The sequence below is a fragment of the Sinocyclocheilus grahami genome, unplaced genomic scaffold (genome assembly GCF_001515645.1).
Source record: "Sinocyclocheilus grahami isolate Dianchi unplaced genomic scaffold, SAMN03320097.WGS_v1.1 scaffold641.1, whole genome shotgun sequence".
Classification (NCBI taxonomy): Eukaryota; Metazoa; Chordata; class Actinopteri; order Cypriniformes; family Cyprinidae; genus Sinocyclocheilus; species Sinocyclocheilus grahami.
This window is the reverse complement of record NW_015505820.1, coordinates 1,036,278-1,063,102: the sequence shown is the minus strand read 5'-3', so window position 1 is coordinate 1,063,102 and position 26,825 is coordinate 1,036,278. Positions and strand designations below refer to the sequence as shown.

The 26,825-nt window shown below is 37.3% G+C and overlaps 1 protein-coding gene across 4 annotated transcripts in view; it reads left to right on the top strand.

Annotated features, from left to right (window-relative positions):
• The window catches only part of LOC107558341 (disks large-associated protein 1-like), a 155,917-nt gene that overhangs the window by 71,127 nt on the left and 57,965 nt on the right, over positions 1 to 26,825 (top strand). For all 4 annotated transcript variants that reach the window (XM_016241997.1, XM_016241995.1, XM_016241996.1 and 1 more), the window contains one exon: positions 24,191 to 25,334. In XM_016241997.1, the coding sequence (XP_016097483.1) occupies positions 24,237 to 25,334 (1,098 nt within the window). In that variant the 5' untranslated portion in view covers positions 24,191 to 24,236. The remainder of the gene's footprint in view (positions 1 to 24,190; positions 25,335 to 26,825) is intronic.

Below are 26,825 nucleotides of genomic sequence, written 5' to 3'. Positions count from 1 at the left end.
CTTTTCTCCCCATGTTCCAGGGTGTTATCTAGGTTATGAAAATAATATTTTCTCTGCACTGGTGGCACTTGTGATGTACAAAAACTTTCAGGAGTCAATGCAAACAAGTTAAACTCATCAAAATCGGCATGTCTCTCTGAATCTGCTGTTTCGGGTTGTTTGGCAATTACAAACACGGCTCTCTGCCGTGTTTGCAACAATGAAATTAAAAACTCATTTACCTTTTTTTTAAAATAAATTCTTGATTTCACACCTCCTTGGAGAGACTTGTGTAGCTCATTAGGCTAAATCGCTATTCAGTGATAAAAGCATTGTGGTGCTTCCTGATACTTTGTCCTCAATCTGCAATGCAACCTGGAAAGATGAGGTGCAGAACTGACATCAATTATCAATTGCATGTGGTTCATTAAGATGTATTTAAGGAAATAAATACATATTTGGTGAAAGACATTTGCCCTTTATGGTATAAATTAATGGGGTTTATTCATTTTTATAAAGTACTTCATGTTTCATGGATTATAAATTTTCGGTTTTGCATAAACAGTGTACCAGATTTTGCATCAAAAGGCTGTTACTAGAAGCAAGTCATTCTGTGTTCAGTATAAATTTGATGTAATTACATAGACCTTCATAGCTGTCACAGCTGTTTGCACTTGTTGTCAGGTCTGTTTGATCAATTTCCCTACATGGGGCTCTTAATTAAATTTCAGTACTCCAGTCAAGCCCGCTTTAGATTATACTACGATACAAATATCCACAGCGTTTGGCCACTCAGCTAAACTACTGCGCAGATAATCAAACACAGCAAACAGACTGAAATGCTCTAGCCCAGTGACCAAGTTAACATATTTCTTTTATTTCCAAGATGCACATTTGAAAAACACCCATTTTGTTCTTTAAATCTTTGATTGTTTTGAAATATATATAAATATATATAACTTAATTTTCTCATCTGTGTGTATGCAAACTTTTAAGTTTAAGTTAAGCTGGGTGCACACTGTATGATTTATTATAGTCTTTAACTATTGTTGCTTGTCAGACTGTACAAATATGATCCCAGCTCTAAGCCAGGTCACACTGTGGGATCTCAGTTGTTATTAATGTCAGACTATACAACAGTCAAGACTTGTTAAAATGGACATACGCAAGACTCATCCAAAGTTTTCCATCAATACATGCTCAGTGAAGGTAAGCTGCATTCACACACGGAATTGAAAAGGTGGCTAGCAAACAAAACAATCTCTACATTTGAGCAAAGGTGAAAAAGAATGGACATACGCAAGACTCATCCAAAGTTTTCCATCAATACATGCTCAGTGAAGGTGAGCTGCATTCACACACGGAATTGAAAAGGTGGCTAGCAAACAAAACAATCTCTACATTTGAGCAAAGGTGAAAAAGAAAAAAAAAAGGTTGTTGTCGCATTAATTGCATCATCAGGTTCTGTGCTCCTAATGGTTCTTAATTTGGCGCCATCACAGGAGAAGCCATACTGCAGGACTGTGCATCAAAACCAATGACACTGGAAGAATTTCATTGTAGGTAAAATTTGATTGCAATTGTCATTAATTGGCTGTTGGCAAACATGTCAAACAGATTTTGTCTTAGGATCAGAGGAATTATTTATGATTCGTAAAATTTGTCTCAGATGGCCAAATTGTGGCCAAAATCATACAGTGTGCGTTCGGCTTTAGCCAACTAATTGTCCTACAGTAGCTACTGACATAATTTTTTAGGAGCACATTTATTATTGTCCAGCAAATTTTCACAGGTGAAATCCAGTCATTTCAGTAGAAATCCACGTGCTCAGAAATTTCAAGATTTCTCAACAGGTTCAAGTTGGTCATGCGGATTCACTATGTTGACCAAAAGAAAACAGCTTTGTTTGAAAGTGAGTTCTGTGCATGATGTGCATATGAAGCACAATTCACAGAGAAGTCAGTTTCAAAACAAGCAGCTTTGTGTTTGTCAATATGAATCCTCGGTAACACTTTACAATAAGGTTCCATTAGTTAATGTTAGTTAATAACAAACATGATTGAACAATGAACAATACATTTATTATAGTATTTATTAATCTTTGTTAATGTTAGTTAATGAAAGTAGAGTTGTTCATTGTTCATGTTAATTCACAGTGCATTAATGTTAACAAGCACAACTTTTGATTTTAATAACGCATTAGTAAATGTTGAAATTAACATTAACTACGATTAATAAATGCTGTAGAAGTATTGTTCATTCTTAGTTCATGTTAACTAAAGTATTTAACTAATGCTAACTAATGAACCTTATTGTAAAGTGTCACCGAATCCTCTTTGCCAACTTGAACACACTGTGAAATATGCATGGGGAAATCTTTCAAAATTCCTGATTGTGTGGCTTCCAACTGAATGACTGCCGAACAACAGAAACGTGAATGCAAATTCTGTTGTGATGCTAGTGTATGATTTGCCTTTTTGCCTTTGTATGGCAGAATCGTACACCTAAAAAAAGTACTATGTTTATCTTGTGAGTATCTGACAACAAAACACTAAATGGTTGGAAGCGGTAGATATCAAGTAGGTATATCCCACATTTGACTTTGAATGGAACACAAAATAAGAGCTACAGCATTGTAGGCATGTGAGCCGAGAGTTATGTATTAAGACTCTTGATATAAGTTTATTGTTATGGTAATATGTTCTCACAATCTGAGAGAATCATAAATAACACATACTGTAGCATTCTACCAAACACTTCTCTCATATTTTTCCTGAATTCTGATATTCAGTGGGGAACTTACAAAGAGTTTTTCATGCACAGAGGCTTTGTATTAGAACAATTCCCTTTTTGGCATTTTATCTGTATTTCCTCTCAGGTTTTGTCCGACACTATGGAGGTATGGAGGACTAGTCATGAGAATTGAAATGCATTTGCATTATTGAAAATTTGCAGCCTTCGAAAAAGCAGGGACTTTCTAACCCTCCATATTTATTCTTCTCTCACGCTGCGTATTTGTGTGTTAAAGAATGACCGCGCGAGAAAGCGTGTTCATGTATTTCTGTCAGTTTGTGTCCTTGGGTTTTATGGGCCATTTGGATGCCATGAAAGCTATAGCCGCAGGGACAGACTGAGAGGTGTACAGTATAAACGGGGTAATGATGTCACAAGAGCTGCTTTGAAACCCAACAGCCACGGGAAACAAGACTATTACACCCTCCTCTCTTCCTTTATCTACTGACTCATCCCTCTTTCTCTTACCTCTCCTATCCTTCATCCCTTTCTCCTTACTTTCTCTCTCACTCTTCCTTTCTCTGCAGAGAGGCTTGTGTCTGTAGTCATCATACGCAGGGCACAGCGACTTTCCGAAGTGTCATAACACGTTAACAGTCCTGCCACTCAAGCGCCTCTTGCAGAGACCAAACAGAGACCAAGAGCTCTGGTTATATCTCTGCAACACAAGGACCTCGTTTTTGCGAAATTGACGCGTTTCCATTAGGCGTATTTTCAATTTGCAATTTCAATTTGCGCAATTTGAAGGGCAATGGAAACGCGCCTATTGTCTCATTTCTATTTGCGCATATTCAAACCAGGTTTGTCAATAATAGACTGTATAGATTATCGTTTAAAAGTTTGGAGTCAGTAAGATTTTGTTTTTGGAAGGAAATGAATAATTTTATTCAACTGCAAATTAAATTGATCAGAAGTGACAGTTGTCACAGTCATGGACTTTTGTTGTGTTTTCATTTAGTTTCTGTCGTCCTTTGATTAGTTCATTCAGTTCACCTGTGTTTGATTAGTTATCATCCTCACCTGTCTGACCCTCGTTATTCCACCCTACTTAAGTGACCCTTTCAGTTCAGTTAGCTGCCTGTTATTAGTTGTGTATGCTGCTTGTGTTACCCTTTGTTTTTTATGAATCTTCATGATCTTGGATTACTATTAAATGTTATTTGAATTACCTTCGTCTTTGTGCGCCTCCCTTCACAAGAGCGTGACAACAGTAAAGACATTTATAGTGTTACAAAATATTTCTATTTCATATATTAAGCTTTGCCATCAAAGGAATAAAATACATTTTAAAATATATTGAAATAGAAAACATTTAAATTGTAATAATATTTCACAATATGACTGTTTTACTGTATTTTTACTCTATCAAATAAATGCATAATGTCTTGTTGAGCATAAAATACTTCTTTCAAAAACATGAAAAAAAATCTTACAGACCCTAAACAGTAGTGTATATAAATCACTTTATATGTTGGAAGGTTTTTCAGTGAATCTTAATGAAATTCATGATGGTTTGGAACAATATGAGTTAAATAATGATAGAATTTCATTTTTGGGTGAACTATCCCTTTAAATCTAATCTTCAGTTTGTAATATGATGCCTTATACAGTCAAATGAAAATTTATTCAGACACATTCAACATTTCACACATTATCGCAGTTTATTTGCTATAGTTTAGAAAATGGTAATAAAATATGACAAGAACTTAGAGTTCTAGTGTCTGAACAAACTCATCTTGATAATGTCAGATAACACTTAAGCAAAACATGGTCAGGTCAAAGTTTCTGAATAATTGTTGGTCCCAAATTTTTATAGATTTTACTGGTAGTCCACTGTATGAAGAATTTTTGGGTTTAATATGTCACAGTTTACTTTATTTTACTATCCTCACTTACATAAATTAACTATAGTGTCCTGCACCCACTAGTAAAAAAAATTCAAAAATGATATCTGGTGTCTGAATAATTTTTGGTTTGACTATATATTTAAACTCACATTTACAGCTTGATATTCAAAAGCAGTCCTCTCATCAGAGTGCTGTTTAACACTAAAAAAAAAACGTTTACCCCCCCCCCCCTTATTATTAATCTAGTGCTAGAGGTAGACTCTTTCCAAACACATCTCCCCTCCTCCAATTAAAAGAGCACAGAGATCTAAGTCTATTAACCTGTGAGGTATTAAAAGTTAAACTGACCTGCACATCAGAGCTAATGCTGAGAGACTGAGGAGATGGAAGAATGACGCAGAGAGAGCAAAATTTGTCAGGGTGTACTCACTCTAGGTGATCTGAACCGTGCCGAGCACATTTGACCCCCAAAGCCTGGTTCGCTTGACTAGTGTGATTGCTCCGTACCGCGCCCGGGCACGGTTCGTTTAGCCGTCCCTGCCTGGCTCGCTTTGAAGAGGTGGGATAGAGCATGGTTCAGTTGGGCTCGGGCGCGGTACGTATGTAGTGTGATCGCTTACCGTGCCGGAGCACGGAACAGCTACTATTTTGTGTGCGCTAGTGTCATCATTATGACCGCAAACTTCTTCTATTACTACTACTACAGTATACTTTTCAATTAATTTAATGAAATCAAGTATATTTAAGTTTATAAGGGGTCTGGTTCTCACCTTATTGATGAACACGAATTGTAGTTTGCGAGTAAAGCTGCAAATTCTTTAATTAACGCCAGCTACCTCCGTAATAATCCTCTGATACATGCAAGTGAAAATCGCTGCATGGCATAAATGATCAATTTATTAGGCAGTCTATTAGCGAAAGTGGTTTTATCCCTGTTATCTCGTACACAGGGCTGTCCTTAGCTGACGTAGGGCCCAGTGCAAGGTAGGGAGCGGGCTGCACCAGTTGCACCCCCCCCTAAGGACAGCCCTGCTTGTACATGACGTAAGGGATAATCGCGCTCGGGCTCGGTTCAAGGCAACTATGCCTAGTGTGAGTATAGTGTCAGTCTCGTCAGATTATTCACCTTTTGACCTGAAAATGCTAAGCTTCTGCTAATGCTTAATCTACACAGTTGGATTTGCATTGAGTGTATTGTGTTTTTTTTATGGCTTTGTTTCCTTACCTAATTTGTTTCCATTTCCTAGTTGTTGTTTTTTATTTCCATTTTTATAATTGGTGTTTTAGTTTTCCTGAGAATTAGGAGCTCAACTAGTTATGCAATTTTACATTAATTTAGGCTAACATATGTTAGATGTTCCCCTGTGAGAGCGATGTTTTGTGTATTCTACAATGATCTAAATGAAAAAATATATGAAGAAAATGTATTTATTTCCCTGTCTTTGTACATTGAGGCTGTTAGCTGTTTATCAGCTGTCTATTAGCTGCGAAAAAGACAGCATGTGATATATAGTATATATTGTAAAAAGCCCTCATAGTTTTTCATACTTCATAAAGAGAGTGCCATGAGCCGAGGATTGTATGAAGTTTTATTTTGGATGAAAATATTGAGCTTTAGTTACTGCTGCGTCATTTGGCTGAGAGTTTGAGCGAGAGCTTTCCCACTCACTCACTCACACACACACACACACACACACACACATCGCGTGACAGACACAGTGATGATGCAGTACACAAGCCGTGGTTAAGACAGCTGACGTGCTATGATTCCTGACAGACAGTTCACTCTCCTGTGTGAGAGAGCGCTCCCCCTCTCTCACTCACACACACACACACACACACACACACACACACACACACGTTTGTTTTTGTGAATTGTGGGGACATTCCATAGGCTTAATGGATTTTATACTGTACAAACTGTATGTGCTATTGCCCTACACCAACCCTAGCTCTAACCCTACCCCTTTCAGGAAACTTTGTGCATTTTTACTTTCTTAAAAAAAACTAATTCTGTATGATTTATAAGCGTTTTGAAAAATGGGGACATGGGGTAATGTCCTCATACATCTCCTTGTAATACCTATGTCATACCCATGTCATTATACAAATTTGTGTCCTCATATGTCACAAAAACGCGCGTGCACACACACACACACACACACACACACACACACACTCACAAGCCTGTACATTGCGTGAGATTGCGACAGTAAGATTGCGACAGTGAGATTGCGCATAATCCTATGTACCACTACAGATGAAAATTGTCTTGTTTTTTTTCTGTTAAAATGAACAAAATCATTTTAAATGATCTGTTGGATGTTCTTAAAATTCAGTCAAAGATGGAAAACAAAGATCATTATCAATGTTTAAAACAGTTGTGCTGCTTAATGTTTTTGTGGAAATGTGATACATTTTTTTAAAGATTAATTGATGAATAGAAAGATAATTGTCCTGAACCCATCTTACTGACGTTTGAATGGTAATATACATTTTAAATTGTTTGTCAATGTTTTTCAAATTTGCCAAAAGCCGTAAAACTTTTGTTTAAAGCAACATCCAGCCATTAGTAACAGTGTTTACTGTAAATATGTGATGGTGATTAAAGATAATTACAGTATGCAGTATGAGAGTATGATCTACCATGATCAAAATACACAAAACCTTAATTCATTCATAATTAACAGCACTGGAAATGAAAGCAATATATTGACCACTGAACTGGAAATCTGGTCACTTTTTTCTTTTCTTATGCTTTAGTTATAAGAAATGTATGATGAACCTTCCTTTGAACTCTCCCAACTCTTTAATACCAGAAGTCAATTTTCCACATTTGATTTTCCACATTTCTTCTTTTCATCTTGTTTTCCTTGGTTTGGTCTTTATTGAGGTGTATTCTGATTGGCTGCTGTAAGGCTATGCCGTGCATTATGTTCATTAGCGTTCATCTGAGGAAAATTGGGTTGTTTATAACAAACACTGCACTGCCACAGTGTTTTTTGTTTTTGGTTAGTTTCGTTTTTTTCAGAATAATGTGTAGTTCGTGGTATGAAATGTGTAGTCTGTAGCAGGTTTAGCTTGTATGCAGAGTTTAGACTGTTGTGTATATTCTGTTGGCTGACGTTTGTGTTGTGTCAGTCCCCTCGGCTGTATCTCTGCTTCACTAGTCAGTTTGATCCTGATGGTTTCCGTCAGCCCCATCAGCAGCCTGTTATTGCACTCTCAGCCAACTGTACATATCACCCACAAGACATTTCTAACACACACGCACCCCGACACGCAAACAGAGATTTCTCAAACACATGGACATGCACATCCAAAACTACGACCGAATGTCCTTAATTCATAGTGGGCCGAATCATAGCGTGCTGCCATCTTTCCACAAAGTTCCAATAATAAAATGTCTTCATCTTTACTTCTTCCTTTCCCAATGTGACTCCTGCTATTCACTCTTAACCTTGTTACTGAAATGGCAACTTGCCTTTTCACACCAAGAATCACTTTCTCACCAACTCCTCATGAGTTCATGAGCAATACACTCTCTGTTGGGTGAGGCGATGGGGGAAAAGACTTGTTGCCATGGAGACGAGAAAAAACGACCACGTTCAATTTCCCCCGTGAGATTATTATAGTTGTCTTTATTGGGCTTTATTGAAAGGGGGGGGAAAAAAAGATAGGGAGAGAAAATTGCTCGCTGGTCAGAACAATATGTTATGTTACAAATGGATGTGAGGTCACAGGATTCGAAATGGAAGGGCCCTTTTTTTAGTCACAGCACCAATTAGCGAGCAGCCCACTTTCTTGTTCGGGTTTAATGTGGTTAACACCTCCACGCTTGGTTTTGTGCAGGCTGTTTTCAGGTTTGCTGGTGGTGTTTTGTAATAGGTTGTTTATTTCTGGTTAAGGCTGTGAAAGGACTATGGTTTTGAGTTCAGCCTGGACTGTCACATAATTATCTGTCATTTAGAGTTGAGTAAAATGATTTAGTTCAGTGGTTCTCAAACCTTTTAGCTCAAGTATCACTTTTGATGGGATCAGAACATCCAAGCTTCACCAGGTCACCAGAATGTTGACAAATCTCAGTGAGCATAAGCTTAATGACTGTAAACAACTTAATGCTTATCTAGACACAAAATGCCATATTTAGATTAACCTCAATATTCATTAATTTGATAGATGCATTGAGAAATAGCACATGTAAAAATCAGATATAAGAAAAAATGGGAAAATATATTTTTAAATAAAATATTATGATTGTGGTTGGAAGGATTTAATACTTAAATTAATTTATGAAATATTATAACATTTTAAAATAACAGTTTTCTACTTTAATATATTTTAAAATGTATTTATTCCTGTGATTTAAAGCTGAATTATCCACAGCCATTACACCAGTCTTCAGTGTCACACGATCCTTCAGAAATCGTTCTAATATGCTGATTTGCTGCTCAAGAAACATTTCTTACATATTGAAAACAATTGTGCTATTTAATATTTTTTGTGGAAACCGTGGTACATTTTTTTCTTTAATAAACAGAAACAGCACAGTATTTTGATATAGAATATGATTTCTATATTATTTGATATATACATCTTTTATAGCATTATAAATTACTTAACTGTCACTTTTGATCTATTTATTATACTGTGATTAAACACATTTTATTATTATTATTATTAAAAACTTACTGACTCCAGTAAGATTTTCGATTTTTAGACAGTATTATATTTGATATTTTTTTAATAGTGGGCACACAACAGCATGACCCTGGAAATTTATGCTGAGTATAAGGAACACATTGTAGTATTAGTAGGATTAAATATAAAAAAATTAATAAATAAATGCAAGTCAAGTCAGTAAATGCAAGAGTAGGGGTGTTAACTGTCCTAAATAGCTTGCTTTCGTCTGATTTTGTTGCTCAGGTTTAGTTGCTGTTGTTATTCTTCACTGAAAGGGCTGCTTGCGTTTACCTTGAAATCATTTAGCTGTGCTAAAATCTGACAGTGATTGCTGAGCACTTCTTTGTACACAGCCCTTCTCTCTGTCTTTGTCACTCTCTCTCTCTCTCTCTCGTGTTTGTTTTCTTTGATCAAACAGATCTGCAGGAAGAAATTGTTCATAGAGTGTGTGTAATCAAAGAGTGACGTGGTGCTGCTCTCATTAATGACAGACAGCGTAATTAGTTTGGCTCAGAGAGAGAAACTCTCGGCTGTCGTGTCATCTGTCAGCGCAGTTTGATTGAGTTTCAAAGCGCACTTCAGTCAAACCAAAAGAGAGAGAGGGGAAGATGAGAGGGAGGAACAAAGGGTCAGCTAAAGAACAAAACTGAGAGAGGTATGAAAATAAAGTCATTTCAAGAAAGATTTAACAAAAAAACAGTTTTTACATTTTTCAGTAAAAGTTTCTGCCAGTGTCCTATGTGGTTGCTAGGGTGTTCTGAGTGTTCACGGGGTGTTGCTGTGCATTTGCTAGGGTATCCTCACTAGTTGCTTGGTCTGCCCATGTAAAATTTGCTGCCACAATTTCACACATTCTTGATTCACCTTATTGTTTATAGGGTGTTTTTAGTGGTTCCGAAGTGGTTGCTAGGGTGTTCTGGCTGGTAGCTAGGGCATTGCTATATAGGGTTGCTAACCTAGTTTTGGGAGTGTTCCAAAAGCATCATAAGCCTAGTTCACAGAACTCATAGGCACTAATAGTCACTTTAATCAACTTAGGCTTGCGATGCATTTTGGAAAATGCAGCTGTTTATGGTTACAATAGGTTTGCCCATGCAGAAGCTCCCACAATGCTATGTGTTTGGGCATTCCAGGTTGTGAGGGTGTTCTGGGTGGTTACCACAGCATTGTTATGTGTTTGCTAGGGTGTTCTGATAGTTGCTAGGGCATTACTATGCGGTTGCTAGGGTGTTAATAGGGTGTTGCTGTGTGTTTGCGTAGTCACTAGGGTGTTGCTATATGATTGTTAGGGTACTATAGGTGGTGGTGATAGTTACTAGGATGTTGCCATGTAGTTGCTAGGGTGTTCTTGGTTGGTACTAGAGCACCAAGTGTTATGAGGTTGCTAAAGATTTCCGGGTGATTACTAGAGAATTTATGTGGTTGCTAAAGTGTTCTTGGTAGTAACTAGGGTGTTTATGTCGTCATTGCTAGGGTGGTCTGAATGGTTACTAGAGCGTTGTTGTTATTTGTCTGTTTTATCATGTGGCAGGTGAAAATTATAATTCTAATGGCTTAGAAAAGTAATAGGATACCTCTTTTCAATAAGCCAAATGATTTGAAGCATCATTCATGTCCATAGGGACATAGGCGAGTACTTTAATACTTAATGTTCAAAAAAAAATTTCTAACCCTAAGCATGACTTCCCCTTAAAAAAACAGCACTAATCAATTGGAGCATGGACAATGAATGTAATTAAAAGAGAGTGAAGAAGAATGTAGTCTGGTCTAGAAGAGGAGGAAGTGAGCAAGAATTGTGACGCTCTAGTGAGAGTCGGGCTGCAGAAGAAAGTACAAGATGAGCATCTTTATTTATGGATTTCCACTCTGTCTAATTTAGAGCAAGTTCCACTAGGATACATCTGAAAGGCTTTGGGGGCAATGAATGAGCTCAGCCTTACACATCGACTCATATGAGCCATTATGAGGATGAACCAAGCACGCATGCATTTACACACACAGCGCAGAGATGCTGTTTTGTTGCTGGATGCAATTAAACATTTGGTGGTCTTTATTCAATAAATCTCATTTATCATTGTCAAGTCAAGTCAAGTTTATTTGTACAGCGCTTTTCACGATACAAATCATTGCAAAGCAACTTTACAGCAAATTAAGTTTCTACAATATTTAGTGGTAGCTTATCAGCGGTGACTGTCAGTTAATGTACATATGGCAGAAATGTACGGAAAAATCTATTTAAGACGTAATAAAACAGACAATGAACACTATTAACAGCAATTATTATATGATGCAATCAAACGTATAGCAAAATGTGGTAGTTTATGTTGTTTCAGGGTTGGCATCATCTGAGGTCCTCTGAGGGGTTGGCATCATCTCTTCTCAGGTGTTCTGGATCCAGACTGAAGCTAGTGTAAATCCTAGTTAAGCAAAGCATTGTGTATATTCAAATCTGGCCCCTCAATACATATTGCTCCTAGTTTGATGTCAGTGATTTGTTCTCTAGCAGAAGTTTTCCAGTGGATTACGTTAAAAATGTTAGTCCGTTTCTTAAAAAAGTTAGTATTTAAGAAGACTTGAAATATAGTGCTTTTAGGATCCATTTAATTATATTTGGAGCTTGATAGAATCTGTAAGTTATATTAATATCTTAATCTTAAATATATATTTTTGGCTCTGTGTGTGTTGGTGAACTACCTCAACTAAGAAGTACAGACGAATGCAACTGAGAGTTACGTTTTCATTTTTCTTTTATTGTCAGAGTTATATCTGCCTCACTCAGAAAAAGAAAGCAAAGGAATCCATTTCCTCTGGGGAACGACACACACACATCAAGCTATTTCTTCAGCCAAGACCACAATATTTGAACAACTCACTCTCTGGCAGCTCATGCATTAATATAATGCATGCCATTACATTAGCTATGAAGATTTCACCAGAAACGCCTCCATCAGTGTGCTCTATGGTTTATTCATCAGTCTCATGAAATAAATACGCTTTACATTTGTTTCAGCTCTCCCATCAATTGGTTGAACTTACACGCTCATTGATTTGCATATTTCATCAAAACAAAAGTTGCTTGGAAATTAGAGTTGGATGTGTATGTATGCTATTTTGTCTTGGTAGCAAGGTTATTTTCGTAAACGAAAACTAAGACTAAGACTAAAACGATTGATAAAATAAACAATAAATCATTCTTCAGATGTGGGACAAAACAGGTCCAGCAAGGGTAACTGCTATTAGCTTTAAAAAATAAAAATATTTTCAATTTTAAATGTCATGAGGGATTAATAATAGAATGTATTTAACACAATTATCACCTTCAAAATCATTTTCTCATTATTATACCAAATCTGTGTTTCTTAATGTCCTCTCACTACATCTAAAACAGTGTGTCCACAGAGAAGGGTTCAATCATTCATATGCAATAAAATTGATTAAAATTGTAATGATGAAAAAGAGCTTGTTTTATCAAAAGCAACACTTAATAATATCTCCTATCAAAGCTAGGTTGTTTTTTAATGACACATGCATGTTTCATAAGATTTTAAAGTTGCTTCCCCACTTTGTCAACACTGTCAGACATTCAATAAAATGTAATACAATCAGGGAATATCAGGGGCAGCTGTCACTCTAAAGGACCCCCTTGCCACAGTTCACCTCTGCAGAGCACATCAGTGTCAGACAGGCTCTGCCAAGTTTTAGTTTTAGAATATTTTAAATCCTAATGTTAATATTTACTGTGTCACAGCCATGATATGTCAACACCATTTTCCAATTTCTGAGGAAATTATTTGAAATATTTAGATAATTTTATTCTCCTGAAGCAGGTATCATTAGCATCAAGCATCAGCAGAAAAAAACAAAATGGCTACTACATGAACTCCATTGGTTTTGTGAAAAAGATGTCACATCAGATGTCACCACCATAAGATTTTATGTTCCAATGATATATCAAAATACTTCAATGTGACTCTTGAATAAAAACTTTATAAACAATAACATACTCACTGTTTGTTTTAATACAGTAATTGACTGATTCAATGTATTTGATAGTTAAAATTACTACAAATTCAGGTTTTCGTCACCTCCGTCAGATGTGTCAACTCCGTCAGTTCTGTCACCTCCGTCAGTTGAATATTTTGATAATATTTCATTATGATATTTTATATTTGTTGTGGAATTGTTGGTCACATGTGAAAGTGTAATCTGTCTGCTAACACGAGAATGTGTTTTGAAATGTTAAAAACATCTTGATTGCTGTTAAAGATAAAGCAGAAATTATATTACACAGTCCAAGGTAAAAAAGCTAATTTTGTTAAAAAAGAAAAAAGTTGGGAGGTTGTATCAAAGCATAGCTCAGTACATATAAGATACATAAATGTAGTTTAATTTGTCTGAGTACAAGGTTTTATTTTTTCAATTTTGCACCCTGTTTTGTCCCACTTCTCAAGAATGACTGTAAACTGAAATAAAATAAAAACGTCAAAATAATTGAAAAACTAAAACGAAACTAGCAACAGTTATTGAAAAACTAACTGAAATAAAATGTATCTAAATTTATTTAAATAATCGTTTTCGTAATCATTACGTTCTCATCCCTTGGCGGAAAAATATACGAGCTGTGTGGCGGTTTAGGGAAATAGCCTACCTGTAATGGCGCATCACGCACATGGGGTTATCTGACGGAGAGACACAAAGCTGTTTAAAGCCTGCACGGGTCCTGCTTGGTAAACGTGCACCAGCAGTACTTAACAGAACACCCGACCCATTATCTGACAGCAGCACTAATTTAATTCTGTACCAGACCAGAACCATTCGCAAAGACCGCGAGTCGCGACCCGAACCACACTCGCATTAAATCTATTACATCAGGTAATCAAGATTATTTATTTTATCAGGTAACACAAGCAATCAAACCAACATTAGGCATTCTAAGTTGGTGCTTTAAAGAAAAACAGACATGCAGCGCAATGACAATTAACAGAAAAAAAGATGATAACGTGCATCCTTTCTAAACACAAAACTTTTGCTTAGCATCTTGTGATCACTCTGCCAGGCTTTTAAACAAATGTGCATCATACACACGCTTATAATTCTTCATATATGAAAAGAACATTCAAATATAAGCCTTTACTGTTAACTGTATGGAGCCAGATCGGCCTCAAAAATAATACATTTATAAAACAAAATTCATAAATTCACAGCACAATTTACATTTACAAAATCCGATTCGTAAATTCAAAACACAATTCATAAACACAGAAGTAAAAGCATAAATATTTCCCCAAATGCTCACACAAAAGCATCTTATATAAATGTAAAATGTTTACACAAATATGTATATATCAAGTTCTTGAATTAATTTCCATCACACATTTATGAATGATGTTACATGTATTTATGGATCGTTTAATTAGTATTTGCAAATCATCACACATGCGTGGACTGCTTTTAATTTGTGTGTGGTATTTTTGAGACCTTCCTGGCAGGTTAAAAATGTCAAAAACAGTACTAAAAGTAACCCAAATGACGATGCGTTCCACCCGCAGCCCTCTCTGGCGGAATACAGTAGGTTTGTGTGATCCAGAGCAGAATTTATGTTGTTAATCGCTGAAAATATTATCCAGATAATTTTCCCGATCCACTCCGTACATGAACTCGTGAAGGAACGCGTGGCGCATCATTCAAACACACCTCACCAGAAACACGGCATGTCGGAATCTGTGACGAATGCAGGCGAGAGCCAATGAGCGTTCAATTATCCTGTCGTTTGAAGCGGCAACATTTGAATTTGTAAAGAGCGCGTCAGTCAGCGCAGACTTTGTAGTGATGGGAAGTTCGGATCATTTTACCGACTCGGACCTTTGAGTCTCGTTCAGCAAAATGAATTAATCTTTTTTCGAGTCATTTAGTTCATTTTAGCAAAATATAATTAAAATGTTACGTGTTACTTCCCTAACACGTCTACTACCTACGCAAACGTTGATCACACTACAAACAATACAAAACTGCTATAAGAAACAGAAAAGATTAATTAATTTTAAACTTACCTGGGTCTTCAGTCCATGATTAGCTCACCTCACCACTTTTCTGACAAGTCTTCGGGTTTGAGTCGTTCGTTCGTCACGTGACAGCCCCATATGCTTTAACCAATGCAGTCTGAGCCAGAAAGAGAATTGATTAGTTCATCTCTCGAGTCTTTCGAATCATTCGTTCTTTTGTCACGTGACGTGACAGCATTGGATAGTAGTGATGGGAACTTCGGATCATTTTACCGACTCGGACCTTTGAGTCTCGTTCAGCAAAATGAATTAATCTTTTTTCGAGTCATTTAGTTCATTTTAGCAAAATATAATTAAAATGTTACGTGTTACTTCCCTAACACGTCTACTACCTACGCAAACGTTGATCACTCTACAAACAATACAAAACTGCTATAAGAAACAGAAAAGATTAATTAATTTTAAACTTACCTGGGTCTTCAGTCCATGATTAGCTCACCTCACCACTTTTCTGACAAGTCTTCGGGTTTGAGTCGTTCGTTCGTCACGTGACAGCCCCATATGCTTTAACCAATGCAGTCTGAGCCAGAAAGAGAATTGATTAGTTCATCTCTCGAGTCTTCGGGTTTGAGTCGTTCGTTCGTCACGTGACAGCCCCATATGCTTTAACCAATGCAGTCTGAGCCAGAAAGAGAATTGATTAGTTCATCTCTCGAGTCTTCGGGTTTGAGTCGTTCGTTCGTCACGTGACAGCCCCATATGCTTTAACCAATGCAGTCTGAGCCAGAAAGAGAATTGATTAGTTCATCTCTCGAGTCTTTCGAATCATTCGTTCTTTTGTCACGTGACGTGACAGCATTGGATAGTAGTGATGGGAAGTTCGGATCATTTTACCGACTCGGACCTTTGAGTCTTGTTCAGCAAAATGAACGAATCTTTTTTCGAGTCATTTAGTTCATTTTTGCAAAATATAATTAAAATGTTACGTGTTACTTCCCTAATACGTCTACAACTTAAGGAAATGTTGATCACACTACATACAATACAAAACTGCTATAAGAAACAGAAAAGATGAATTCATTGTTTACCTGGGTCTTCAGTCTATGATTAGATCACCTCACCTCTTATCTGACAAGTCTTGAATCTGAACGACTCAAACCTGAAGACTCGAGAGATCTTGAACTAATCAATTCTCTTTCCGGCTCAGACTGCATAGGTTAAGCTTAGATAGTAGTGATGGGAAGTTCGGATCATTTTACCGACTCGGACCTTTGAGTCTTGTTCAGCAAAATGAACGAATCTTTTTTCGAGTCATTTAGTTCATTTTTGCAAAATATAATTAAAATGTTACGTGTTACTTCCCTAATACGTCTACAACTTAAGGAAACGTTGATCACACTACATACAATACAAAACTGCTATAAGAAACAGAAAAGATGAATTCATTGTTTACCTGGGTCTTCAGTCTATGATTAGCTCACCTCACCTCTTATCTGACAAGTCTTCGGGTTTGGGCTTATGGGGCTGTCACGTGATGAATGAACGACTCAAACCTGAAGACTCGAGAGATCTTGAACTAACCAATTCTCTTTCCGGCTCAGACTGCATAGGTTAAGCTTATGGGTCTGTCACGTGTTGAACGAGTGACCCGAAAAACCCGAAGACTCGAGATGAACTAATCAATTCTCTTTCCGGCTCAGACTGCATTGGTTAAAGCTCGTGATGTCACGTGATGAACAAACGACTCAGAAAAACCCGAAGACTCGAACCAGGTGAACTACTTGACTAATTCCAGTACAGAACCTATAGGATGTTGTGCATGCGTGACTGAACGAATCACCCCCGAGATGACTTGTTCTTCCTGAGTCACATTAAAGATTCGTTCAAAATGAACGAATCGTTCAAGAACGACACAACACTAGGACTTTGCTGCTCACGGTCACTGGACTCTCTGCTCGGGATGGAAAAGCAAGCAGATCGCCGAAAAAAGGCTTGGATTTGGGTCTGTTCCTCGGATTCGGAAGATTTGGATTACAGCGCACTAATAAAATTGTTTCATTTCGTAATTATGTTGCGTTTTTGGTGTATTTTATAGTTCTATTGTCAGTCACAGCATGTCGGAGAAAACGCCTTTTGTGGCCCATGACAATCAAAGTAAACATTACATGACAAGTAAAGGTTAAACGATTGCAGAAATGTTACTTATTTTAAGGTTTAAAGTGAAGTCGTGTTTAACATTATGTAGGCATATTCTTGGAAATGAGCTGGCAGCAGAAATCACACAACAAAACGAAATGTTATCATTTCATAAGTAAATCAGTAAACAATTTAATAATGCAACTGAAAACAAGGTAATTCCTATAACAACTAAAAATTAATCAAATTAATGCCGCGATTTCAATATTCATAAGGATTCATTTTTAGGTGTCGTCAATACGTCAGTTTTGTACATTTAGATGCTGAAAATACATCAGTATTGTACGTTTTAGTGCCTGTAAAAACATAAGTAAATGTACGTTTTATAGAACCACATTTTACGTAAAATACTTACGAATTATCATGAGATCATGTTGGTTTATTCAGAGATAAGTGTTAAATGTCCAGATATTTAATTTAATAACAACAATTATGTAATGTGTTCTGTTGTTGTTGTTTTTAGTAGTAGTAGTATCAGGTTCGCAATAACTTTTGATCAGGCATTAAAAACAGCTATCACCACCTAAGGGAGATTTCGAACACACACAGCGGAGAGATTTAGCACGGAGGATGAAAACCACACTCAAGGAGTGAGTAAAGTAATTTTTTTATCTGATGGCATTTTCTTATGATTAAAGGTTGCTTTACTTAATTAAGTGTGCAGTGTTACAAAGTTATTAGTCCATGCCAGCTTTCTTATATTATAACTGGTGTTTGTAGGAACACTTTAGTAATCACAGGATGAATGGGCGATAAACAATCAGTAAAACAACGATTTCGATGCTAAACTATTGCATAATTTTAAATACGATTTGAAGTCAGTGGGTTATAAAGTTACCATTGCGACCAGCTATAATCATAAGAAAATGCCATCAGATAAAAAAACTACTTTACTCACTCGTTGAGTGTGGTTTTCATCCTCCATGCTAAATCTCTTCGCTTGTGTGTGTTCGCTGTTTTTAATGCCTGATCAAAAGTTATTGCAAATGTGATTGCCTACTACTACTACTACTAATAACAACAGAACAAATACATAATTGTTGTTATTAAATGAAATATCTGGACATTTAACATCTATTTGATAACATTACAGATTGATCTGAATAAACAGGGTATGTGCAACTTTGGTGTATAAGACAGCAGGCTAACCGGGTAGCTGTATTTTGTGCGAACGATATAAATCATAATGTGATTTTGTAGGAATTGTAATCAGGTGCTAAAAAAAAAAAAAAAAAGTACCCATTAAAATGTCTTTACATCAAGATCTTAGAAACAATGCACAGTACAAGCGCAGCGTTGGGTTTCTTGAGTCTGTTCAGTAAAGAGCGTTTTGATTGGTGGATTAAAAGCTCACCACGATTGGCTGAACGGAACATCCTCCAAAAAAAGATATTTATGAATCTTAACCTGCCAGGAAGGTCTCAAAAATACCACACAAATTCAAAGCAGTCCACGCATGTGTGAGGATTTGCAAATGCAAATTCAACAATCCATAAATACATGTAACATCATTCATAAATGTGTGATGGAAATTAATTCAAGAACTTGATATATACATATTTGTGTAAACATTTTCAATTTATTTAGGTAAGATGCTTTTGTGTGAGCATTTGGGGAAATATTTATGCTTTTACTTCTGTATTTATGAATTGTGTTTTGAATTTACGATTCGGATTTTGTAAATGTAAATTGTGCTGTGCATTTATGAATTTTGTTTTATAAATGTATTATTTTTGAGGCCGATCTGGCTCCATATAAATGTGAATGCCGTTATTATTGAATTTCTTTAGTCCCAGTTTTGATTGATGCACGGCTGTTCACGGAAAAGTGAGCAAGACACCACAGTTACAATATCATGATTATGGTTAAATAAGAAAAGACATATAACCAAATCAGGCTACATTTATTTTCATAGCCTACTAAATATCTCAACACACATCGTTGGATTTGACATTAAGTGCGACTTGTGTAGATTAATTTAGTAAAAAAAGGCTTGCCTGCTTTCTTTGGTGTATATTTGTATACTTTTACTATCTAAACAATTTCAGCATGCGTTAATTTTGTGTCGCTATATGTTTGCCTCACTAAAGTTAAATTATGCCTACGTCTTTCTTTGGCCTGCGCTCTGGAAGTGATCAGTTAATTCTGCTAAACTTTAAAGGGGTCATATGATGCTGCTAAAAAGAACATTATTTTGTGTATTTGGTGTAATGAAATGTGTTTGTGCGGTTTAAAGTTAAAAAACCACATTATTTTCCACATACTGTACATTGTTGCTTCTCTATGCCTTGCCTTTTTGAAACGTGTCGATTTGTACAAAGCTCATCGGTCTGAAAAGCAAGGTGTGCTGTGATTGGCCAGCTATCCAGTGCGTTGTGATTGGCCGAATACCTCAAGCGTGTGATGGAAATGTTACGCCCCTCACCATACTGTTGATGCCGTGTCCGGCCGGAGCGATGAGACAAAAACATTAAAACCCATTACAAACGAGGCATTTGTTGCATCCAGTGGGGACATAATTACTGATTATAATGACTTATACTGTCTTTTTACGCATTGTGTTGCATCGCACCGCGTAAACATAAAACCCTGTCTGCATTTGTGATCGGAGAAATGACAAACAACAAGTGCTACTCTACACTGCCCAAAACTCGCGTTTGAATCGTCAGTTGCAAATCCTTTAAATGAAAACGTACTTACAGACTGTGAGTCAGAACTGCCGGCATTGTAGTCTACTCTCCCAGGATCAGTAAACAGTCCTCCATAAAATGTGCTGCACACATCTGGATATTTGGGTTAAACTGTTCTCGAACAGTGTTGTAAATACAACTTAACCACTGATTTAGGTAGTCGTGTCCTCTTTTGGAAGAACAAACAAAGTAGTTTCGCTTTCACAACGAAAAACACGGCGGCCTAGCGTGAGCGGAAGCCGCGTCTTAGCGTGAGCTGAGGCCGGGCTAGAGTGAGCAGAGGTTAAGAAAACGGCGTGCCCGGCGGATTCGACGAAGGAGCGGCAACCACATGTGACGACCCCAGGCTGGACTCCACTGGACTCCGCACAGCACTAAGTTGATGTATTCCCTCAGCGACCAGCACAGATCAGCTCTAGGCATGACGAAGTGGATATCGTCCTCTTTTGGAAGACCAAACAAAGTAGTTTCGCTTTCACAACGAAGCACACAGCATCTTCACGACATGGCGGCAGCAGCAACAATACTACAGTGTGAGAAAAAAAGTTACGCCGCCTTTCTTTGTGTGAAAATTTGGGCGGTGTTATGTAAATCTTCCCACATAATGAAAGTGAAGTGAAGTGACCCATACTTGGAATTAGTGCTCTGCATCCCCATCCAAAGTGCACACACACAGCAGTGAACACACACCCGGAGCAGTGGGCAGCCATTTATGCTGCGGCGCCCGGGGAGCAGTTGGGGGTTTGGTGCCTTGCTCAAGGGTACCTCAGTCGTGGTATTGAAGGTGGGAGAGAGCGCTGTACATTCACGACCCCACCTACAATCCCTGCCGGTACAAGACTCGAACCAACAACCTTTGGGTTACAAGTCCGATTCTCTAACCATTAGGCCACAACTTCCCTTAATGAGGTAGATATGTGGGGGCGTGTTAGAACGAGCCGTTTTAGGTAGGCGTGGTTAACTCTTAACTTTTATAAAGAATATCTCTTTGGATTTGAAACTTTAGTCTTTGCAACTTTACAGATCTTCTTTATGCACCAAGAGCTTGTAACACTCCTAAGAGAAAGGAAAAATTGAAATCGCATCATATGACCCCTTTAATTAAAACTGAAACTAAACTATATAAAAACTAAATAAAAATGCGTTCACAAAATAAAAACTAATCTAAAACTAACAAAAATATGAATGAAACTAATAAAAACTAAACTGAATTTTATAGCAAATTTGAAAACGATATTAAAATAAAACTAATTTAAAAATTCAAAACTATAATTACCTTGCTTGGTAGAATAGTAGGTTGACTTCATCTGTGACCAAAGAAAGGAATAGAAGGAGTGTGAAACGATTAATTATTTTGTTTCCACATCTTCAGTGTTCTTACAGAGACAGAGAGAGAATGTAATAACAAGGCAAGAGATTTACTCTGCGCCAGCTATAATTTCACACACACATAGATGTGTCAGGCAGGAGTCACCACACAGCTTAAGGAGGTGAAGCAAGAGTGTGTATAATGAGATTCTTTAGAAGATAACAGGTTTAATAGTCTTTGTATGTTTAGCTTTAATATTTAGGTGAATGTCTTTACTTTTAATGCATATCATTTCAGTGTGTGTGTGTGTGTGTGTGTGTGTGCGTGTACCTGCTATTCCCTACATTATGGGGACCAAATGTCCCCACAAGTATAGTAATGCCAATAATTTTTGTGTAATTCTTTGAGGAATATAGTGTTCAAAAGAACAACAAATTTCTATTTCTATTTGGAAATAGAAATATTTTATAACATTATAAATGTCTTTACTGTGACTTTTAATCAGTTTAATGTATCTTTGCTGATTGAAAGTATTAATTTCTTAAAATAATAAATAAATAAATAAAAATCTTACTGATCCCAAACATTTCAAAAGGAGTTTATATTTAGATAATCAAGTGATCATTTTTCAGAGCCAACTACACATCATGGTGTGATTTCAAAATATTAATGTATGAAAACTAATGCTACAAACATGGCTGAAGCTAAACAATCAAAACAAAAAAAATATGGATAAGACTGTATGGAGAAATTTGTTTTTTAAATATATTTTTAAATATATTTCAAAATAAAAAAAATGGGCAAAGTATATTTGATAAAATATGCTTCAAAATATATGTGTAAATATATTTTCTTCCAATATTTGTTTTTGGGCCATTTTGTTTTGGTATATTTTTGAAAATAAATGTACAAAAAAAAATTAAAAGAAATTAAAATTACATTTTGTGCTATATATTTCAAGCCAAGAAAATATTCACATGTCACATTTGAAAAAAAAAACCTTTATTTGTTGTCTATAACATGCAGGAACAAATAATAAAATTAATGATAAAATAAGCTTATAAAATAGTATAATAATATAAATAATAAAGTAATATATAATATAAAATAAGCATTATTAAATCATTTTTAATGTAGTTTTGATGGCTATTCCATCCACATTTGCATTTAGCCTAAATGTAGGCTAAGACTGGAAATGTATTTTCTTGCCCCTGAAATACATTTTGAAATACATTTGGGATGAAACTAAATATGTTTTCTATTTCAAAAATATATTTAATTGAGCTTCACTGTTTACAATAAAGTATATTTTGGTCACAAGGTGTAGTTACAATAGTGTATGCTGAATGCTCATGCACTGTATAAGCATCCATCTCACTGGATGGCATTGATCTCAGTACAGTCATTGATCTTTTGGTAAATGCTCTTAATGAATTCACAGTCTCACAAATGACTTCAAGCATGAACGGCTGATTTCTCATTTTGACACCGTAAACAGGATATAGCTGAATAAACCGCAAACTGCTTCAGTTCCTTTCTTTCAGTAATAATCTGTCTTTGGCTTTATCTTTTGCTTCTCTCATCTCTGTCTTTCTTCAGATTTGGCGAGCCATGCCTGGAGAGGTTTTTCACATGCTAATGTTGGTGTGCTAACATCACTATTGCATTTACTGTTCTGTTCTCTTAAAGGGGCATTCACACTCATGGAAATTTGCATCAACAGAGTGACTGGAAGTCTCTTGAAAGAAATTTTGAATGAGCATTGACAAAGTTTGTTTTCATTTGTGGACAGCTATGTATGGTCCTGTTCAAAGGGGAACGGCTTACCAAGGCAGTCATTATTCAATCATAAATAAATAGAGTAAAATTATTAATATTGTTAAATATTATCACAATTTAAAATGTAAAAACTGTTTTCTGTTTTGATATATTTTAATAAGTATTTTATTCCTGTAGTGTCAAGGCTACATTTTCAAAAAGGTTTTTAATTTTTTTTCAAAATATATTTTTAGTACCTATATGCTGTAATTAGCATGCCAACAGTTTGCTGTGCTTGATCTTTAAATTTAAAAGCACTGCCACTAAAGCCATACAAATTCAGACAGATGTATTTGGCCATTCTATCAAATCTCACATTGTTTTTTTAGCATTGCACCAAGTGTTGCATTAAGACAGCATGTCAAGTTAACAATAGTCCAATTTTTAAAATGTTTCTTGAGACTCCAGTGTTCTGTTTCGGTCCAGTGTGCTCCGTCTAGCTGTTTTCGAAAACAAGATGTCTTATGTAAGCGCTTGGGGTCAGGTGACTGCAACACCAGTCTACTTACAGTTGAGACAGATTGGTCCACTATTCTTTTAGGCAACCATCTAACTAGTCAATTTTGAAAGTATTATAGTCTAGTACATCCCTAGTATGAGTCAGACCCATGGTAGTCTGAATGTAACATCACACCCTGATTGGTTAAAAAAATGTTTTTAAAGATCAGTCCATTATAGTGGACACTGTGAGGTTTAAAATATGGACTGAATGTGACAATCTTTAATGCATATTGTTTCTTTCTTTCTCTCCCTCTCTTTGTTTGCTTCTATATTCTTGTGATCCTCTTGTTTTTTTGTTCTTTCACCTAATTTGTTTGTCCTCTATGTTGCTTTCTGGCCCTCTTGTCTCTCTGTCCATCTGTCTTTCTGCAGTAGACTCGGTGTGTGGATGAGGCTGTGAGAGGGTCAGTGTATCAGGATGACGATGAAAGGCTTGTCCTCCAGCCACAGCCACCACCACACACTCACACAGTGTGACCCATCCTACGAATCTTTGACCCTCCGCCACGACCGACAACCTTATGTCCTTAACCAGGCCCACCCGACCGACCACAGCTTCTATGGGTGCCAGTCCGATCTGGCCAGCAGCACATTTCCCCGCCGACATCACGGCTCGCATCACGAGTTTACGAACTCGCATCACGAGGACGAATGCGCCATAGTGCCCTATGTGGGACCGGGCGGCATAGCCAGAGGAACTGGGAGTGGGTGCGGCCCAGGCAGCTCGGCTGCCATCCCATCATCCCTGCTGGGGAAGTTTGACCAGCAGCAACCAGTGAGGAAGGACGGATATCACACTTTGCAATACAAACGGACAGCGGCGCTGGAACACCAGCGTAGCGACAGTCCTGGGCGTATACGCCACCTTGTGCACTCCGTCCAAAAACTGTTCACCAAGTCCCATTCCCTGGAAAGTCCCAGCCAACGCAGTCTCAATGGAAATGACCCCACCATCCCAGCCGATGCAATGGCTACGGCTGCATCCCACCCAAATGTTTCCACCACGACTATAAGCACCCTACACAAGCAGTCTAGCAACAAGCGAGGGAAGAACAAGGAACGCAGTCGCTCCGAGCCCAAACCTCGCGCACGGACACCCGGGTCAGGTTACTGGAGCTCGGACGACACTCTGGACCGAGAGATCTGCCTCTACCACCAGCATCAACCCTCTGGAGTCATGACCATGGGCCGGCATCCAGACAAATCCCAGTCCCACTACTTCCTGGGACAGAGCTACAACACACTAGGTGGGGGACACTCGTCCCTGAAGACCTCACGCAGCAACAATGATGTTGGAAGATGCTCCACTTGCTCCAACACCACAGGAGGCACTCTAACTTTTGGTGGCCCAAAGTCAGTGGACCAGGCTGGGTCACTCGTCAAGAAGAGCTCCTGGTCAAGCACGCTAACGGTGAGCAGGGCCCGAGAGGTGTACCAGAAGGCCACTGTCAATATTGATAAAGCTCTAGTCAAAGCACCGACCTGCCAGCAGGGACGAACCTGCCAGTTTTTACAGGTAGGAGAGAGATTTTTCCCCTCTTCATCACCACGACCATCATCACCTTTGTCATATCATCAGTGTCATCAGGTCAGCTTCCACACCTCATTCGTTTCTGCTGAGGAGTCATGTGCATTTGGTTTCTTGGTGTGGAAGGTGTGACATCTCTTCATCTTTGTTTGTCTTCTGCTTCATCTCTCTCCATGTTTCTAATTTTTCAGTGCATGATCTTCCTACTGTGTTTGCATGTTTGTGAAGAGCAAACATATTGCATGCATGTGCATGTCTTAGTCTAAGCATGTTATAGGGGCCGTTCACATAGGATGCTTTATGCATCTGTTCGTTTAGCATCTGTTCATTTTTTTTCTTTGATAACATACTAGAACGTCTTTGACCATTTTGATCCATCTTGCTGGGTTTTAAATGTTTCAATGAAAATATGGTAGACTGCAGCTTACAAACTCACAACTCAGTTGCGTAATAAACATGCTATAGTGATGACTTTGACCGTTGTGATGTTTCTAGCTGGTTTGTAATTGTTTTGTATGAAAAGTGCTAAATGGCCATCTGTGACCGGGACAATTCATGATTAATTTTTAATCTATATTTTTTAATGAAAATTTGATGGATTTGATTGACCTTTACAATGTGTGTGTTTTTCTATAAAATCATGTGCTAGACATACATATTGGTCACACTTTAGTTTGGGGACCAGTTCTCACTTCTAACTAACTACTATGAATTTTGCCTCAATAATCTCCTAATTTGCTGCTTATTATTAATAAATATTAATAGTTAGTAAATTAGTTATGTTTAGATATAGGGTAGGATTAAGGGATCTAAACTATGGACATGCGGAATAAGACATTAATATGTGCTTTATAAGTAATAATAAACAGCCAATATGCTAGTGATATGTATGCTAATCAGTGATTAGTTAATAGTGAGATTTGGTCCCTAAACTAAAGTGTTACTGACATATTTAACAACTATCATGCATTGTGCAGTTTTATTACATTGGGCCTCTGTCTAGCTGGTTTTAATACAAGAACACGTCCTGTATGGATGGTCCCTTACAATGCCAGTGTGTTTGAATAGGCTCAGGACTGGCCTGCTGTGTTTTAGCGGAACTGAATGTGACAGATTAAAATTAACTCGGAGACCATGGCTTGTGTTTTGTTTTCTTTGTTGTGGACTAATGCTGTGTGATGGAGAGATCACAAACAAATAAGAGAAGGATCAGTAAGAAAAGTTTCAGCCACAGCCCTGGAGATCAGCGACTGTTTGTGTGAAGATTAAGAGAAAAATAATGGATTTTGTTTGTCCTTTTGCTATCTCTCTCTGTCTCTTATGTCCCCTATGTGACACAGTTATTAAGTTTTAGAAAAAAGAAAGTGATGGAGAAAGCAGAAAGGGAGGGAGGAGAGCAGAGGAAAAGAGTGCGGTTCATATATCCTCTGCTCTCCTCCCTCCCTTTCTGCTTTCTCCATCACTTTCTTTTTTCTGAGA